Raw genomic sequence first — 20,521 nt, 5'->3', positions numbered from 1 at the left:
AGACCCTTCGAGTGATGAAGGCTACAGAGAATGAAGGGGTTGAGTTGGCTTCATATAGGTTGAGGGGAGCTGTGTATTCGTGGTTCGAGATGAGGGAGAATTCCCGTGGGGAGGGAAGACCTCCGGCTACAGGGGATGAGTTTGTATATGCATCCATGGAACACTTCTTGTCTGCCGAGATAATGGCGGCCCGTGCCACAGAGTTTGAGGTCCTCAAGCAGGGCAGTATGAGTGTTTGAGAGTACCACATGGAGTTTGTGAGGTTGTCCAAGTATGCTCCTCAGTTAGTGTCGACCATGGATGCTCAAGTTCGGCGATTCGTTCAGGGTCTTAGTCCTTTGGTGGTGAATGAGGCTGCTACAGTGGCCTTACACTCAGATATGAATTATGGGAAGATTGTGGGGTTCGTTCAGGCCACAGAGGCTAGGAAGTTAAAAATACAGGCAGAAAGGGAGAGTAGTAGCAGGGCCCGATCAGGGTCACTCAGGGAGACTAGTTCCGAGGAGAGGGCCATCAGGGCTGTCCCAGTCTTATGCCCAGTCCTCAGCAAGCGCACCGCCATCTGTGCACAGTTATCAGAAGGGCAGTCATTTGAGATCAGGTTCAGACAGTAGGAGTCCCCATCATTCTAGTCGTCCAGAATGGAGATCACAGCAGCAAGGGAGGGCTTCATGCCCCAAGTGTGGGAGGTTCCATTCTGAGACTTGTTATTTGGATATTCCGGTGTGTTATAGATGTCGGGTGAGAGGTCATATCCAGCGGGACTGCCGTGCGCCCAGTCAGGGCATGGGTGGGGGATTTTCTCAGTCATCCAGTTCTTCAGTTGCCACATCATCCGTGCGTCCTCCAGCCCTAGTAGGGCGCGGTGTAGTTAGGGATGGAGCTCGTGGTAGAGGTGTATCCAGCCGGTTTTACTCCTTGAGTGTTTGCCAGAGTGCAGAGGCCTCCCCAGATGTTGTTACAGGTATCTTGTCTGTTCAGGCCATTGATTGTTATGCTCTTATTTATCTGGGGTCCTCTTTGTCTTATGTCACCCCATTCATTGCTTCAAGTTTTGGGGTAGAACCCGAACAACTTCATGAGCCGTTCTCTGTGTCGACTCTGGTTGGTAATTCAATTACAGCCATGCGAGTTTATAGGAATTGCGTTGTCATGGTATGTGGTCGTGCTACCACGGCCGATCTTATTGAGCTTGAAATGGTGGATTTTGATGTAATTATGGGAATGGACTGGCTTTATTCATGCTTTGCTAAACTTGACTGTCGAATGAGAGTCATGAGGCTTGAGTTCCCTAATGAGCCGGTTATTGAGTGGAAGGAAAAAGGTATGGTGCCGAAAGGTAGGTTTATTTCCTACCTTAAGGCTTCGAAGATGATTAGGAAGGGGTGTATCTACCATTTTGTCTGGGTGGAGGACACCACTTCAGAAGTGTCTGTCCCCGAGTCCGTGCCAGTCGTGAATGAGTTTCTTGAAGTGTTTCCGAACGAGCTTCCAGAGATCCCGCCAGATAGGGAGATTGATTTCGGGATTGATGTATTGCCAGATACTCAGCCGATATCTATTCCACTATACAGAATGGTGCCAGCGAAGTTGAGGGACTTAAAGGAACAGCTGAAGGATTTATTAGAAAAGGGGTTCATACGGCCAAGTGTGTCACCGTGGGGTGCCCCGGTTCTTTTTGTCAGAAAAAAGGATGGGTCGCTCCAGATGTGTATTGATTATCAGCAGCTTAACAAGGTCACCATCAAGAATAAATATCCTTTGCCTCGGATAGATGATTTGTTCGACCAATTGCAAGGTGCGAGGTTCTTTTCCAAAATTGATCTACGGTCCGGGTATCACCAATTGAAGATCAGAGAACAAGATATTCCTAAGACCGCTTTCAGAACTCGCTATGGTCACTTTGAATTCTTGGTCATGTCTTTTGGGCTAACCAACGCCCCAGCAGATTTCATAAATCTTATGAATCGGGTCTTCAAGACATTTCTAGACTCCTTTGTGATTGTTTTCATTGATGACATCCTTGTTTATTCGCGGAGCCGGGAGGATCATGCCGATCACCTCAGGGCAGTTCCGTAGACCCTTTATCAGCACCAGTTGTATTCTAAATTTTAAAAATGTGAATTTTGGTTGTCGTTCGTTACCTTTCTGGGCCATGTTGTTTCCAGTGAAGGGATTCAGGTGGATCCCCAGAAGATTGCAGTAGTAAAGGATTGGCCTAGACCCACGACCCCGACGGAGATCCGTAGCTTCTTGGGTTTAGTGGGGTATTATCGGAGGTTTGTGGAAGGATTCTCTACCCTTGCCTCCCCTTTGACTAAGTTGACGCAGAAAGCAGTTAAGTTCCAATGGTCCGACGTTTGTGAGAAAATTTTTCAGGAATTGAAGTCGAGATTGACCTCGACGCCGATATTGACCATGCTAGAAGGCACGGAAGGATTTGTGGTTTATTGCGATGCCTCTAGTGTCAGTTTGGGGTGTGTGTTGATGCAACATGGGAAGGTTATAGCGTATGCTTCAAGGCAACTCAAGAATCACGAGAAGAATTATCTGACGCATGATTTGGAGCTTGCGACAGTTGTATTTGCCTTGAAAATATGGCAGCATTATCTTTATGGGGTCCATGTGGATGTGTTCTCGGACCACAAGAGTCTCCAATATTTGTTCAAGCAGAAGGAGTTGAAATTTAAGGCAGCGGCGGTGGTTACAATTGATCAAGGATTATGATATGGATATTTTATACCATCCAGGGAAGGCGAATGTGGTGGCCGACGCTCTCGGAAGTCCATGGGTAGTTTGGATCATTTGGGAGCGGATCAGAGGCCTTTGGCTCAGGAGGTTTATCAATTGGCCAGTATGGGGGTTCGTATTTCAACCTCAAACGACGGGAAAGTTATGGTGCGTAATGGAGCAGAATTGTCACTGGTAGCGGAAGTCAAGGAAAAGCAGTTCATTAATCCAGCATTAGCACAAATGAAGCAGGCCGTTTTGAATAACAAGACTTCGACATTTTCACTCGGTGGTGAAGATGGCGTATTATGATGTAAAGGTAGGCTATGTGTTCCAGATGTGGATAATCTTCGGGGGAGGGTAATGGCGGAGGCTCATAATTCCAGGTATTCTATGCACCCAGGTTCTACGAAAATGTACCGTGATCTCAAGGAAATTTATTGGTGGAACGGTATAAAGAGGGGTGTGGCGGACTTTGTATCTAAATGTCCGAATTGTCAGCAAGTAAAAGCTGAGCATCAGCGGCCCGGTGGGTTAACTCAACTTATGGAAATACCAATGTGGAAATGGGAGATGATCAACAAGGATTTCGTGGTAGGGTTACCTCGCATTCAGTACAAGTTCGACTCAATTTGGGTAATAGTGGATCGACTCACCAAATCAGCTCACTTCTTGCCAGTCAAGTCCACGGATACTGCGGAAAAATATGCTCAATTGTATATCAAGAAAATAGTAAGGCTTCATGGAACTCCACTTTCTATTATCTCAGATCGAGGGGCCCAGTTCACAACTAATTTTGTAAGAAATTTCAGCAAGGTTTGGGTACTCAGGTGAATCTCAGCATGGTTTTCCATCCGCAGACTGATGGTCAAGCGGAGCAGACTATTCAGACGCTTGAAGATATGTTACAGGCTTGTGTCTTGGATTTCAAAGGTAATTGGGATGATCACTTTCCACTTATAGAATTTGCTTACAATAACAGCTTTCATGTTAGCATTCAGATGGCCCCATTTGAGGCATTGTATGGGAGGAGATGTAGGTCTCCGATCGGATGGTTCGAAGTGGGTGAAGCAGAATTATTAGGGCCAGATCTCGTGCACCAGGCTATGGAAAAAGTTAAAATCATTCAGTAAAGGCTGAAAGCTGCTCAGAGTCGCCAGAAATCTTACGCGGACATTCGTCGAAGAAATATTGGAATTCCAAGTAGATGATTGGGTGTTCTTGAGGGTATTTCCTATGAAGGGAGTCATGCGATTTGGGAAGAAAGGGAAGTTGAGTCCTAGATATGTCGGGCCGCATCGGGTCACTCAAAGGATAGGACAGGTGGCCTATAGACTGGAATTGCCACTGCAATGTCATTAGTGAACCCGGTGTTCCATGTGTCTATGTTAAAGAAAGTGGTTGGAGATCCATCCACCATCGTGCCAATCGAGGCTATCGAGGTCAATGAAAAGTTATCATATGAAGAAATTCCTATCGCTATTCTTGATAGGCAAGTCCGCAAATTGAGAAACAAGGAAGTTGCTTCAGTTAAAGTGCTATGGCAAAGTCAACAAGTCGAGGAAGTCACGTGGGAAGCGGAAAGTGAGATGAAAGAAAAATATCCCCATCTGTTTGAACAAGTCTAGTAGTGATCGTGCGAAATCTTGTCTCTAAGTAAATTGATGTTGTGTTCAATCTGGTACAAAGACACCCCATATATTTTTCCTAAATGCTTTACTATTGTAACTCCTCAAGTTGTGCAAGAATTGTATGTGTTGTGATTAATTGAGTCATGCTCAAGCCCCTTTTTGGTAAATGAAAATTTTGTAAGAACTCATGTGATAAGTGAATGATTGAAGGTAGTGTAGATTGGTAATGATTAATTGAAATGTGTATAGTGTATTGAAGTGGTTGGACTGCATGGAACTCATTGAAGTGGCCAAATTATGTGCAGGTGTTGAGGTAATGAATTGTATACCAATTGTAGGGATAATAGGGATAGCGTAATGGTGCTTGGAAATAATGTTTTGGGGGCTCTCTGACCGGTAGATAAGTCTAATTACAAAGGGAACTATGGCAATTTTTTTCTCAAAAATTGGGAGTTTGCATATCATGTTTTCAAAACCAACCGATTTCCAAAATCCTCATTCGAGGACGAATAATTTTAAGTGGGGGAGGATGTAAGGCCCTGTGAAAAACTTGTACTCAAAACCTGGTAGATCGGACCCTTTTTGCACTGATCTATGCTATAAAAAGTCAAGAAATACTATTTTCCAGAAAATGTGATTCTGCGGTCGAGAATGCGGTCGCATATCAAGTATGCAGACCGCATAATCTCCGCAAAGTGAGTCAGTGTGTTGGTCGAATTTGAGGTTAAATATGCGGTCCGATATGCAATCGCATAAACGATATGCGGACCGCATAGTTGTCGCATATTTCCCTTGGGATTTTTTAGAGGGGCAGTTCTGCGGTGCATTATGCGACCGCAGAACGGGTATGCGGACCGCATTTCTGCCGCATACGCAGGCAGTGTGTTCAGATGTTGGGAGCACTTTTTCCATTCTGCGGACCGTATTTCCACTCGTGATCGCAGACCTGACTCGGGGCTCCAATTTTCTAAATTTTAAACCCGACCCCTTTTTCAATAAAACACCCCAGCCCCTTATTTTAACATATTTTTTGAACAAAACTAGAGAGAGGGAAGAGAGAATTCTTGAGAGATAAAGTCCTACCTTCATCAATTTGATTCTTCAAAGTCATCCACGTCGGAAAATTTCAAGAAATTGTCTTCATCTCCATTCTTGAAGGTAAAATCCCCAACCCTTTTTCATTGTTTTCAGATTTAAACAAAAGGGGGATTATCATGCGTTAATTCTTGAAAATGGAAGTTGAGATACACATGTATGTCCTTTATAACCTAGAATCTAGTAAGAGGAATTGGGTAGAACTAAAGATTTGCAAAAGAGGGGTTGGAAACTTAAGTAAGTTCGGACTGAGTTTGTGAACTTCAATTCTAAGTTATATGTGCTAACTTGTGAACTATATTGACGGTACTAGGCTATTGGTGAATTGAAAGTAGAAGTTAAAAAGGGAATTCGACTCCAGGTATGTATGGCTAACTTTAACCTTTGTAAAGTCACCTTGTTGGTGTGCGAGTAATTGGTATGTGTTACTTATGTGGACTATTTGTGAGATTCTTATGATTAATGTGCCTAGAACGTTGTTGGTTAAGTTTTCCGTTATAGTGGTGTGAGTAAAATGGCAATAACACATGTGCGTGTGGGTATGAATGTGTTACGTGGTAAGAGTTGTGGAACAAACGATGGAAAGAAATCGTAATTGATACAATTGAAACAATTGTGGCAATATCATACGTGACTTGTTGTGGGCAATTATTGTTGTGACTTGAATTGTGTATGGGTTATTGTATATGTTGGATTTGGTATTGATGTTTATGAACACTCCTTGTGAATTGCTGTTGTTGTTGTTGTTGTATGAAATATGATTGTCCGGTGGGATCGGGTTGCGCACCGCAACACGAAGTAATAAAGTGTGGGTTGTGGTAATAAGGGTGGCCGAGGTAATAAGGGTGGAAAAGTGATCGAAATCACTATTGAAATAAAAATATGTGAAAGTTGTGAAACCATTGATGTGATGAAATAATGTTGAAAGGGGAAAAGGAGAGATTGTGGAGTTGTTTGGCTTTGGTTGTTCCTTTCATGTGCATTTAATTGTTGATTCTATTACTGTTTGTTATCTGTGTATTTCTTGATTTTACTTGGGGTAAAGTTTGTTTATACATACCAGTACAATTCAAATGTACTGACGTCCCTTTTGCCGGAGGCGCTACATTCGTGTTATGATTGTAGGTGATTCCATAACAGGTGCTCCAGCCCACTAACAGTAGCACTCCTTCACCTCCCGTCAGCTGAATTGGTGAGCCCCTTCCTCTCGGGGCCCTGCGTGGCTCATGCCGCTTTTCTTCCCGGAGTCTTATTTTTGTATTTATGTAAGGTATAGCTAGAGCCTTGTTGCCGGCATTTCCGTATTATTCTTCAGTTGTATTTAGAGGCTCCGTAGACAAGAAACGTGGGTTATGTACTTATGTATTTTGGGCAGTATAACTTGTAAACCACGCTAAGTAACTATGTATGTTATGTAAATTTCGTAAGAATGTGTTTAAATTTATAAATGGCTATTTCACTTGGTTAATGGGTAATGGAAACGCAGGGTATCACATGGAATAGGAAAGGCACCCAGGTCCGCTTGGCTGGGGGCTACCCGGTCGAGCGCCGGTCGCGCCCTTCGATTTTTGGGGTGTTACATAGGGTTTCCCCCTCAAATGAAAGATAGCATTGTCCTCAATGCTAACTAGCCAAAAATAGCTCAAGAATAAGATAGAGAGTAAAGAAAACTCCCTATTGGTCCTCCGTCTGCATGGGATCATGAGACTTGGTCCCTGTGTCCTATGATTTCTCGGGAACCTATGACTAGATCCCTGTAACCTGTGCCTGCTCTGGGACCTGAGGCTGCTCTAAGACCTGAAGCTAGCTAGAGGAACCTCTCTGCGGGTCCTTCAACTCTATCACTGCATCATTCATCTATGGGATCACTCTCCTCCTCTTCGGTGCCCTCTCCATCTCCTGCTCCTGCTCCTGCTCCTGCTCAGTTTGAGCTATTGTAGGTTGCTCATGCAATAGTAGGTCCAATGGTAGATGATTAGCAGTCTTAATCTTCTCCATTTCTACCCTCAACTCCTTCACAGACTCCTTTGAGGCTCGAGTCTTTCTCAACTTCTTTGTCTCCTTGGTCAGCTCCTTCAGAGATTTTCCATGAGCACCTATAGCATCCAGAATCAACTTTTGGTTCTCTAGGATCTTCTTCTGGTTGTCCAAAAGCTCCTTGAGAGTCTCCTCCACTGAAGCTGGAACCTGTGACTGTGGGGATACAGACTGGGCTGCCACCGAGTTAGAAAGCACAGACATCTTAGAAGTAGCTGCCTACATCCAGTTGTTGATACTGGCAAGTGTTTGGCTCAAACGGTGGGCAGTCAATGGGTAGGCTGAGGATGAGGGGATATCTGGAGCAGTGGAAGTAGATGGTCTGGGGCAATATCTGGTGTGGCTGACAGAGGCTAAGAAGAAGTGACTACTACTACTAGCTCTTCAGACTAGCCAGTAGAAGTAGTGGCTTTACCTTTAGGATCTTTGGATTTGGGGTTGTTATCAGCCTTGAGGTTGTACCATGAAATGGGCATCTTTGGTTTCGCCTTCACATCAAACTTCCTTTTCTCCACATCATGGTCCTCAAAGTACATTATCAGGAAATTTGGGAAGGGGTATGATCTATCACCTTTATTGACCGCCCTTGTGATCACCCTAGACATAACATTCCCGATGTGATCGGGAACCCCGCCATAATAAAAGCCACCAATATTGCCCGGGAGACAGGTAGAGTGTTCTCATGGGTAGTGGGGTCCAGATTGCTGCATACAAAAGTCTCCACCCCTTTTGCCTCGAAGCTTAAAGTTTTCCTCAGAATTTGAACCCCTGATATCAACCAACCTGGGGTGGTACCCCGGAGTGCTAGCTATTCTGCTAATCACGAACGGGCTGCCTCATCCAATGCTTCCTTTTCTAAGAATGATGATCCATCTTCCTCCGAAAATCCCAGGTAGTCATTAATTGTCTTCCCATCAAACTTCACTGTCAAATTCCGCGCCTTAGTCACTTTAGTACCCTTTTTTATGTGGGCAGCATTAGCGTAGAATTCCTTGACTAAGTGCTCGTTTGCATCTCATACTTTGCTTGTAAAATACTCCCAGTCCGGTCTCTCTCTGAATTGCCTTTTCACATTAAGGTTGTGAGGCAGAAGGTCCCTTTCAATGAATTTTCGCTCAAGAATCAATTTCCTCTGGGGCCGCTACTATCGGAACTTGTGGTATGCAATCTCACTAACAAATCTCCTTTTCCACGCCTTCGGGTTTCTAGTTCTTTCCACACCCCCTGTTTGGGGTTCTCCCCCTTCTTCTTCATCAATGGGATCCTCCCTGGGTGTTGAAGCTGCGGGTGAAGTAGATGTTGCACTATCACTGCTCTCTGCTGAGCCCTTAGACAACTTAGAAGAAACTTGAACTGAAACTTGAGTAGTAGGAGAGGCCGGAGGTGTGGGCACATCTCTCAACCTAAACATCCTCGGGAAATCAGGTACATACTCTGGCACTAAATCAGACTCAGATGCCTCCCAGGAGGACAAATACTCACTTCCCTCTAAATGGGAAGCAGCTCTATCTGCAGCCTTGATTTGTTTTCTTGCTTCCCCAATTGCTTTCCGAACTTGTGGGGTCAATCTTATCATTCCTCGTCCCCTACCCTAGGAGGACTCTCCTTTTCCTTTTGTTTTTCACCACCGCCTCATGATTTAACCATTATCTGCAAGGAGAATTCAGTTAATGTTTGTTAGTATCACAGTACCAGAAGAAATAATGAAGAATATGAATGGCAACAGTTGATTGTGGACCGCATAAAAAGCATTGCGGCCGCAAAGGCACCACCGTAGACTGCATAAAATAGCACTGCAGACCGCAGTGGGGTGGGACTCAGACTACCCACTCTCTGAATAAGGTCACCACGGACCGCAAAAAATTGCACCGCGGCCGCGGTAAGGCACTGCGGACCGCGAAAAATTAACCGTGGTTGCGGTCCTTAAAATTGACCTCTCTGAAGTTTACCATTGCGGACTGCGAAAAATCAATCGCGGTCGCAGTAATCAATACGAAGCAACACAGACCTAGGGTTTCAAATTTTTGTGCATTTTAACCTTAAACAACACATTATCAACCCACTAGGTAGTTAATGACCATGTTTGACTAATTAAACCTAATCTAAACAACATTATATAACCCTAAGTTAAAACTTGAAAGAAAAAGGAAGAAGAAGAAGTATGAACTATCAAATTAAAAGAAAATAAAATAAAATTAAAGATTAAGGGTAGATTTGAAGTACTACAAGTGAGATGCAAAAGAGGTGAAACTCAGTTCTTGTATTGCGCAATTCAGTGCATGGGTGAATAGTACTTTATCCTTTTTTAGAGTGCAAATGAGTGAAAAGTGTAAAATGGGGCCTGAGGTCCTATTTATAGAAAAAGGCCTGGGACCCACACTATTTACCCACCGCGGACCGCGAAAATGCACCGCAGCTGCTGTAAAGCACCCAGACCGCGAAAAATGCATTGCGGTCGCGGTTAAAACTTCAGAGAACTATCACTTTTGCACATTTAGCACTGCGGATCGCAATGAAATATTTTCCCCGCGATAAGGCCATTGCAGATGCAAAAAATGCAATACGGCAGCGGTCCAAACTTCAGAGAGTGCAACATTTTTTCAATTTGGTCCTGCACTTCATCAAAATAACCTTACGCGCATCTCACAACAAGTTAGTCCAAAAGCAAATCCTACACTAAGAAGAAAATCAAAGAAAAACAAAAATAAAGACACATGGGTTGCCTCCCAAGAAGCGCATGATTTAACGTCGCGGCACGACGCAGGTTACCATCAAATCACTTTAGATAGATCATTTCCACTACATGGTTGTCATCAATTTTTCCAAGATAGTGCTTGACTCCATGCCCATTAACTCTGAAGATCTCTCCATTTTTGTTTTTCAAGTCAAGTTCACCAAACGGAGTCATAAGCACCACTTCAAAAGGTCCACTCCATTTCGACTTAAGCTTTCCCGGAAACAGACGTAACCTAGAATTGAACAAGAGAACCAAATCAACCACTTTGAACTCCTTACCACGAGCATACTTGTCATGAAGGTATTTCATCTTGTCCTTGTACAAGGACGAACTGGAGTAGGCATGAAATCGGAATTCATCAAGTTCATTCAGCTGCTCTACACAAAGATTTGCTGCCACATCCCATTCAAGATTTAGCTTCCTCAAAGCCCACATGGAATTGTGCTCTAACTCAACCGGTAGATGTCAAGCTTTCCCAAACACCAACCGGTATGGAGACATACCAATCGGAGTCTTGTAAGCAGTCCTATAAGCCCATAGAGCATCATCCAATTTCTTTGACCAATCAGTCCTATTTGCATTGACCGTCATTGACAATATACTATTGATTTCCCTGTTTGAGACTTCAACTTGGCCACTCGCCTGAGGATGATAAGGGGTAGAAACTTTGAGATTAACACCATACTTTGCAAGCAAAGTGTCAAAAGCTCTATTGCAAAACTGAGACCCCCCATCATTTATGATTGCTCGAGGAGTGCCAAACCTAGTAAAAATACTCTTCTTGAGAAATGTAACAACACTCCGGGCCTCATTATTGGGTAAAGCCAAGGCCTCAACCACTTTGAAACGTAGTCAAATGCCACTAGAATGTATGTGTTGCCACATGAACTAACAAACTGGCCCATAAAATCAATGTCCCACACATAAAAAATATCAACTTTGAGAATAGTGTTGAGAGGCATCTCATCCTTCTTCGAAATTCCACCCGCTCTTTGACATTCGTCGCATCTCTTCACAAGTTCACTTGCATCCTTATACAATGTTGGCCAGTAAAAACCACAACTAAGAACCTTTGAAGCTGTCCTCGCCCCACCTTGATAACCACCGTAGGGAGATGAATGACAAGCCTCTAAAATACTAAATTGCTCCTCCTCCGGGACACATCTCCGGATCACACCATCAGTGCAGATCTTGAACAAGTAACTCTTGGGTTGGTTTGCATTACCAGAGATTAGGGTAAGGGCTCGAGATAAACTCGAGGGGAAGGTGTTAGGCACCCCTCTTGGTCCACAACTGTGGGTCCCAGCCAAACTTATATTTACAAATTAGTCCATACAAATAGTTGAATATAATAAGTTGTAAAGCTCATTGAACAATTCAAGTAGTGAAATAAAGGTTTGAACAAATTATAAAGAAAAACAAAGTTTTAAACAAGGAGAAGATTTGGGTAAGGAGGGGAACTAGGTTGTTTATCCTATAGGATCACCCTACGCAAAGTCCGGTAAACACTCCTCAATGAGGGGCTACACGTGACATTAACGCGTAGTCATCATATCCAACGTCTACCCTTCCCATCCCCTTATTGGTCATGCAAAGCAAGTGTTTGGTCACTGATTCCTATTGTGTGCTGTACACGTCCCTTCTTAATAATCCCGGAGGGAGTTAGGACCTCTACCTATAGGTGGTTCTACACGTACCCCTAAGGTTTTAAAGGAAAAAAATCAAAGGCAATAGTCAAAAAGCATTTAGGACTTCCACATAATGGGAGCAATTAAGAGGCTCACCATTCCTCCTTAAACAAACATAAAGGCAGTATGACTCAAACACAAATAAGGTCTTTATTAATCAAAGTCCTAAAGCAGGATTTCTAAGTGATTATGCATAAATAAACCACTTTCAGATTCAGAAGTTATAACCTAGTAGTTGCCTAGGGACTCCTCTTTAAAAGCTTATTAGAATCAAAAACATTGAGCGACAAAAATGGCTTCAGAGAAATGCAGGTTTTGAAAAATGCCCTAAGGCTTGCCTATATGCAGTACTGTGTCTGTACAGAAACAAACAGGTTTTCGAAATAGACCCTTGTAATACCTATAGGCAGGATATCTAACGAGATTAAAGCAATTTTTAAAGGATTAGTTTTAGGAAATGTCATCGCTTAATAAGACCAGTTTTAAGAAGTAAACTAGGCGAAATGAAAATGGATTTATCAAGCCAATAGGATTTTCAGACATAATTGCGAATAGAAATCCCTATAGGCATGGTGTCTAGGCGTATTACTGATTTTAGTCAATTTGCAGTAACATATGAAAGACTTACTAAATCAGAATTATATCATATAGGCATGGTATCTATACTTAAATTGATTTAAGATATGATGGCTTGGAATCTAGAAACATGGTTCCTAACATGACAAATGTAGAATTTATGAACACGGTTGTTATCTGATGCAAACGACATTAAAAGTGAAGCCCTTATAGGCATGATTTCTATTTGATGCAGAGGAAATTAGAAGTGGAATCATATAGGCATAATTCTCTATTATGATGCAAAATGAAATTAAAGTGGAACCCTATAGGCATGATTCTATTATGCAAAAGCAATCAGATTCAACAAGAATAAAAACCATATGGACATGTTTTCTATTGAGTGAAGCAGGCAGATTTGAAAATAAATCCTAAGAGCAAGATTTCTACCCATGTTACCCCACAAAGTATACATCTACCCACCCTTTTACTAAATAATCCAAATATCTGTTTACAAATTATGACAGACCAATAAATGAATTACATAAGAAAAATAGAAAAATCAAGAAGCTATTCTATAGAGAGCCTGCAATTAGGCCCAAGTTTCCCAAAGCCTCCAATGGTCTTTCAAACCTCATTTCCATAGACAAATCAGAGTCTAGATGCATCAAAGTTCCCTAAGGGTCTCAAGGACCCCGAGCAATGCTTACACCTAGAATTAGTAGCCAAGCATTGAACCAGTACAGTGAGGAAAGGCCAGCCTCAGTATGCCAGAGTTCAAAGGGTTCTCAAGAGGATCCCAAGGAAGTTCACATACTAGAGAGGGCAGAACTTATTAACTAAGAGTGAAGTGGAAGTGCAGGACACAGGTTGACAGAAAGTTATTAATGACTGGACTTAAAAGTCTATTTTGAAAGCAGTCAGTAAGGTAATAGAGATTGTTTGAAATAGGTTGGAGTGATAAACAAAATCAGACACTTCAGGATAGGATCAAACACAAAACCCAAATGAGTTCAGTAGTTACACAGGGGTCTGGGGGCTTGGCGATACACAGGCATTTGACTGCAAACATAACCCTAGAAAGGGTATTTGGACTGGTCTGGACATGATCAGAAATAGTTGAAACTGGCATAATCACAAACTAATCAGGGAGAATATAAACACATAGGGGGTAGGGATTTGGGACTCATAAGAATGGTAAGCACATAGTAGGTAAAAAACAATTGTCCAGGCATGCTTGAACCACACAAGGGAATACATGAATTTAAAGGGAAGGGGGGTCATACTAGCAAGCCTAACTACAAACTTCACAACAGAACCACAAGTAAAAGCAGGCTAGAAATAAAAGAAACTGAAACAAGAAAAGAAACATGTTGTTGTTGAGGCTTTAAATTAAACTAGGACATACCAGTGAAGATAGAAGTAAGCAGAATGAAAGAACCAAAGAGCATAGATGATTAGCCTTGGCTTGCAGCTAGCTAACTGTAGCAAAATAACACAAGGAAGAAGGGATAATAGAGATTTTAAATTAGAGAGGAGTTTTTGAAAGCCAAGTGTTTGTGTCTTTTTTGTGAAAGACTTAGAGTATTTATAGTTAAAAGTAGGTAGTGTAATAAGGCAACAATCATAGTAGTACACTAATTTAAGAACTCAGAATCAATCAATTAGAGAATCAAGGAAGTACTTCCTTAAGTTAAAGCAGGAAGAAGAATCAGCGCATGATTAAATAAGGAAGGGGTCAAGGTTCAGTAGGCATAGAGTAGTCAATGAGGACCAAATTCAGAAAAAACCAATTAAGGAAAGACTAAGTAAACAAAGTACCATGGTAAAAAAGGTATTAAAATCAGTTAAATTAAACAAGCGAGGTAAACCTTTTAGGGCTTTAAAAGAAGTTCTTTCAATCACCATTAGTTAAGGAAAATCAGAATCAATCATGGGGAGTCATGATTCTGCATATTTCAACATATAAATAGAGACGAATGAACAGGAGTAGCAACAAACAAGGTCAGTTATATAGACAAGAAACAAGAGATGAGCAAACACAATCATATAGAGGTGATATAAGTAGGCTAAAGATTCAGCAGAACATATCCGAAGCATGGTGACCACGAGAGATTAATAAGAACCAGGTAAACAGGCTAACACACAGAAACGAAGTAAAGAAAATCCTGCTAATGCACATAGAAACAAAGTAAAGAAAATCAAGCTAACACACATAGAAACAAAGTAAAGAAAATTATGCTAACACACGTAGAAACAAAGTAAAGAAAATCATGCTAACACATATAGAAACAAAGTAAAGAAAATCATGCTAACACACATAGAAACAAAGTAAAGAAAATCTTTACAAAATTAGGGCTTTTAACAGAGTCAAGTTAAAAGTAGTAGGAACATAAAATCGGTCAAAATAAACAAGGAAAAAAGGTTTAATCATAAAGAAATCGGTTAAAACAGGTGTAGAAAGAACTCCGAGAAAACTCTAGTTTTCAAAGAAAGTAAAACGGTTTAGAGTAGAGGATATTTCAGAAGAAATCTCAAATCATAGAAGGAAACAGACTTAAAGCATGAAAATAACATAGATCTGAGATATTCAGAAGAGAGTTAGGGTTTCAAAAGGAAACCCAAGTAGAAATCGAAATAACCTGTTGTAACTTCACAAATTGTAACACACATAGTGTGATTTTGCCCAAAATCACACCAGAGAAGCCTCGAACAATAGAATCAGAAACCCTAGGTCCAAATCGACATGGCCCAGGACCCTTGAGGGCCTTAGAGATGATAAGTAAGGCGGTGGAGTGACCATTGGAGGCTTGGGGTTGAGAGGTAGTCGTCGGAGATGACTGGAGAAGGAGGCGGCGGTTGAAAAGTGATTAGGGTTAGGTTGATAGAGAAGAGGGAGATGAGAGCATCTAAAGGCAGCGGATTAATAAAGTGATTAGGGTTGGGGGTTGATTAGAGTTAAAAAGGAAGGGAATTATTTAGACCGTTGATTTGGGAGATCAACTGTTAGGATTCAAATGGGTAGGTGGGTTCCGGGTTTGGGTAAGGATTAATAGGGTATGGGTATGGTTTTTTATTATAAAATTGGGCTGGGATTGGGGTCCGATTTGGCTATAATTGAAAGCCAAATTTGGCTGTTATTTAAATAGCTAGTTTTTTCCTATTTTAATTTTAGTAAATAATAAGTAATATCTGAAAAATAATTTAAGGTACCAAAAGGATTTAAAATACATAATTGACATTTTAAAAATATGGGGACCAATTTTATGCATATAAAATATGATTATACCTTAAAATGGGCTGACATTGCAATTATATGCAATTTAGCTTAAAATATACTAAATGTAATTGTAAAAATACATAAAAATCACATTAACCATATTTTGGCATAAATATAGAAATAAAATAAATGAATTATCAAAACAATAATTTTGGAAATAAGTATTGGGGATTTTATTGATAAAAGGGGAGAAAATAAATCAATTTAAACCCTTAAAATTATGAAAAATAAATAAAACCCTTGTGCATGCTTATATATGCATATATATGCTATTTTGAAGGTATTTATGAATATTTAAAATATATAGGGAAAATTGGGTATCAACACTCGCCCCACCATGATGACCACCATAGGGAGAGAATGACAAGCCTCTAGAATACTCAATTGCTCCTCCTCCGGGACACATCTCTGGATCACACCGTCAGTGCAGATCTTGAACAAGTACAACTCATCCGAATAGTAGTCCAAACTATCCTGTTTAAGCTTCTTCCTTTGGTTAGAAGAGAGCTCACATGGGACAATACCGGTCATAAGGAAATTAGCAACATCCACAAACCATGGCATGTTATTCACTGACACAAAAAGGAGTTACTCATCGGGGAATGAATCATTGATCTCTAGGACATCATGAGGCCTCCCCTCCTCCTCCAAGCGGGACAAGTGGTTCGCCACTTGGTTTTCACACCCTTTTTCGGTCCATAATCTCCAAATCAAACTCTTGAAGCAACAAGACCATCGCATCATCCTAGCTTTGGAATCCTTCTTCGTCATCAAATAGTGGAGTGTGGCATGGTCGGTGTGAACTATGACCTTGGCACCAATGAGATACAGCCGAAATTTCTCCATTGTGAACACAATAGCCAACAACTCTTTTTCAGTCACCGTGTAATTCACGTATGCATCATTAATTGTCTTGCTAGCATAACACACCGGGTTAAACATTTTATTCACTTTTTCACCCAAGACCGCCCCAACCGCAATATCACTCACGTCACACATGAGCTCAAAAGGCAAGCTCCAATTGGGTGCGGTAATAATAGGAGTGGTGGTCAACTTGTACTTGAGGAGTTCAAAAGCTATCATGCATTCCTCATTGAACACGAATTTGGCATTTTTTTCCAATAACTTGCACAAGGGATTTACTACCTTCGAAAAGTCCTTGATAAATCTCTGGCAGAACCCCGCATGCCCAAGAAAACTTTTAACCCCCTTGACTGAGGTAGGAGGAGGAAGCTTTAAGATCACTTCAATTTTGGCTTTCTCTACCTCTATGCCGTGCTTTGAGATCTTATGGCCAAGGACAATGCCCTTCTCGACCATAAAGTGGCATTTCTCCCAATTAAGCACAAGATTGGTTTCTTCACAACGGGCCAACACCCTATCAAGATTTTTCAAACATTCATCAAATGAATCACCCACAACACTGAAGTTGGCCATGAACACCTCCAAAATGTCCTCCACCATGTCGGTAATATGGCCATCATACACCGCTGGAATGTATCCGGTGCATTACACAGCCCAAATGGCATCCTAGAAAAGGCAAAGGTACCATACGGACAAGTGAAGGTGGTCTTCTCCTGATCTTTTGGAGCAATCAAAATTTGGTTGTACCCATAATACACATCCAAGAAATAGTAGAAGGCATGCCCATCAAGTCTATCTAACATCTGGTCAAGAAAAGGCAATGGAAAGTGATCCTTGTTGGTCACTTTATTCAAGTTGTGGTAATCCATGCACACCCTCCATCCGGTGATAGTCCTGGTAGGAATCAACTCATTTTGTGCACTGGTAACCACGGTCATACCACCTTTCTTCAGCACACATTGCACCAGCGAAGTCCAAGAGCTATTAGAGATATACACAACCCCGGCATCCAACCAATTGATCACCTCCTTTTTCACAACTTCTTGCATTGCCTCGTTCAACCTCCTTTGATGTTCCACGGAGGGCTTTGCATCATCTTCAAGAAAATGTTGTGCATACAAAAGGCGGGGCTTAATCCCCGGATATCAACTAAAGTCCATCCAATTTCCTTCTTCCATTTTTGGAGCACCGCCAAAGTGGCATCTACCTACATGTTAGAGAGACAAGAGGAAAGAATAACAGGCAAAGTTGAACTAGGGCCTAAGAATTCATACCTGAGTTATGGAGGCAACGACTTCAACTCCAACATGGGAGGTTCCTCGATTGAGGGCTTTGTTGGTGGAGTGTTCCTATTCTCAAGATCCAAAGAGAGTTTCTGAGGCTCATAAGAGTAAGAGCACATTCCATGTAAAGCATTGACACACTCCACCCGGCCTTCATCCTCATTTACATCAAGATTCAACAATACCGCCTCTAGAGGGTCCTCCACATTAATTATTGCACTAGTATCATCAACTATCACTACCGTGACAATATCTATGAAAGAGCACACTTCAGAACTGTTGGGTTGCTTCATTGACTTGCACACATGAAAGATCATTTTTAAAATTACCTACCCGGAAGGTGAGTTCCCATGCTTCCACATCAACTAAGGCCTTCCCAGTTGTAAGGAAAGGTCTTTCCAATATGATTGGAACCTCATAATCTACCTCACAATCCAAGATCACAAAATTAGCGGGCAAAATAAACTTGTCCACCGGAATAAGAACATCATCTACAATACCAAGCGGCTTCTTCATAGTTCTATCCGCCATTTTCAACCTCATTGAAGTAGCCCTAGGTTGCCCAATACCCAAAGTCTTGAAAATGGAGTAAGGCATCAAGTTGATACTTGCTCCAAATCACATAGAGCTTTTGCAAAGTTTGCACTCCCAATGGTGCAAGAAATGGTGAAAGCACCGGGATCTTCTAGTTTTGGAGCCATCGAGTGCACTATTGCACTAACTTTATGGGTCATCTTGATGGTCTCATAATCCATTGATCTTTTATTTGTCACCAAGTCTTTCATGAACTTGGCATACCCCGACATTTGTTCTAGAGCCTCCACCAAAGGCACATTAATTGATAAGCTCTTTACCATGTCAATAAACTTCTTAAACTGGTTCTTATTTTTCTGCTTTGCAAGCCTTTGAGGATAAAGTGGAGGTGGCCTTGGCAAAGGAGCCTTGGCTTTAGGCACAACCATTTCCGGCATGTCTATTACGTGTTCCCTAGATGGGTTCACGTCATTCTGTGTTTCTACCTCATTATCTTGAATATCAATCCTCACTTCCTCATTCACATTCTCATTAGTCACATTCTCAACCACCAAGGGGATCTCATCTTCTTGCAACTCAACTTCATCACTCAAATTGCTTTTTGTTTGGAGGCATTCACATCACCGCCTCGTCCACTTCTTGTAGTTACCGCCATTACATGCCCGACATTGTTCCCACCCTTCAGGTTGACTATCGTATCACTAGGTAGAGCCCCCTTAGGGCGAGTATTCAAGGATTGTGAGATTTGGCCTAATTAAACCTCCAAGTTTCTGATTGAAGTATTGTGGGATTCCAACTAGGCGTTAGAGTCAGCATTCGTTTTCATCATTTGTTCAAACATCATTTCGATTCTCCCCATTTCATTGTTTGAAGAACTAGGACCTTGGGATGGACATGGGAGTGGATTGTTCGGTTGTTGATACATCGGGGACCTTTGAAAGCCTTGCCCCCGATTTCCTTGATTGTCATTGTTCCAACCACCCTGATTGTTGTTTCCACCCTAGTTGTTGTTGTTGCCACTCCAATTACCCTGATTGTTCTGATTATTGTTCTGGTTGCCCTAATTTGAATTTTGGTTGTTGTTCCCCCTATTACTATTCCCTTGTTGTTGTTGATTTCCCCAATTGCCTTGGGGTCTTCATTGTTGTTGGTTAGAAGAATTGCCCCTTTGGCCTAGATAGTTGTTCACGTATTGCACTTCTTCATTCTACTCATCGTACCCATCATCTTGGAACCCACCACTATCTTGGTCATATTGATCCGAACTCCCTTGGTTCTGTTGACCTCTTTGTCTTCTTTTGTTCACTAACATGTTGACACCCTCCATAGCATTTACTTGGTGTGGAGATTGAACCTGCTGTAATTGTGCCTTTGCTAGCTGGTTCATTGTTGTTGTCAGTTCTGCTATTGCCTGCCCATGATCATGGAGCTCTTTGTGCAAGTGAATGACCGTGGGGTCATCCTGTGGCACATTGGCTCTGCTTTTCCAAGCGGAGGATGTGTCATCCATCTCATCCAATATTGTATTAGCCTCATCATACAATGTGTTCATGAAATTGCCCCTGGCGAGTTTGTTCACTATGCACTGATTTGTTGTGTTAATGCCCTGGTAGAATGTTTGTTGTATCATTGCCTCAGTCATATCATTATTTGGACATTCCTTTACCATGGTCTAGTATCTCTCCCATATCTCATGCAGTGGTTCGTTGGACTCCTATTTGAAAGCTAAGATTTCATCCCTCAAGGTCGCCATGTGGCCCGGCGAGAAAAACTTTGCAATGAATTTATCCGCCAACTCATCCCAAGTAGTGATGGAATGGTTGGGAAGCCTTTCAAGCCAGTCCAAAGCCTTCCCTCTAAGTGAAAAAGGGAATAATCTCAATCGAAGTGCATCCTCTGACACATTTGTTTGCTTGGTCGCCCAACAGGTATCCACAAAGCCCTTAAGATGTTTGTAAGCATTCTGATGGGGAGCACTTGTGAAATACCCTCGCTGCTCAAACAAAGTCAGCATCACATTTGTAATTTGTAAATTGTCCGGCCGGATACGGGATAGGACAATTGCACTAGCATATCCTTGGTTTGGA

General features: G+C 41.9%; 1 protein-coding gene across 1 annotated transcript; it reads left to right on the top strand.

Moving 5' to 3' along the window:
- The first annotated feature begins 248 nt into the window (after positions 1–248).
- On the top strand, positions 249–1,718 carry LOC142162949 (uncharacterized). Its single transcript, XM_075220181.1, has 3 exons — positions 249–601; positions 735–1,155; positions 1,575–1,718. The coding sequence occupies exons 1-3, from the start codon at positions 249–251 to the stop codon at positions 1,716–1,718; spliced, it is 918 nt and encodes a 305-aa protein (XP_075076282.1).
- Positions 1,719–20,521: the final 18,803 nt, after the last annotated feature.

This window comes from Nicotiana tabacum, chromosome 1 (assembly GCF_000715075.1).
Source record: "Nicotiana tabacum cultivar K326 chromosome 1, ASM71507v2, whole genome shotgun sequence".
Taxonomy (NCBI): domain Eukaryota; kingdom Viridiplantae; phylum Streptophyta; class Magnoliopsida; order Solanales; family Solanaceae; genus Nicotiana; species Nicotiana tabacum.
The sequence above is the reverse complement of the archived record's forward strand: the minus strand, read 5'-3'. Positions and strand labels throughout refer to the sequence as shown.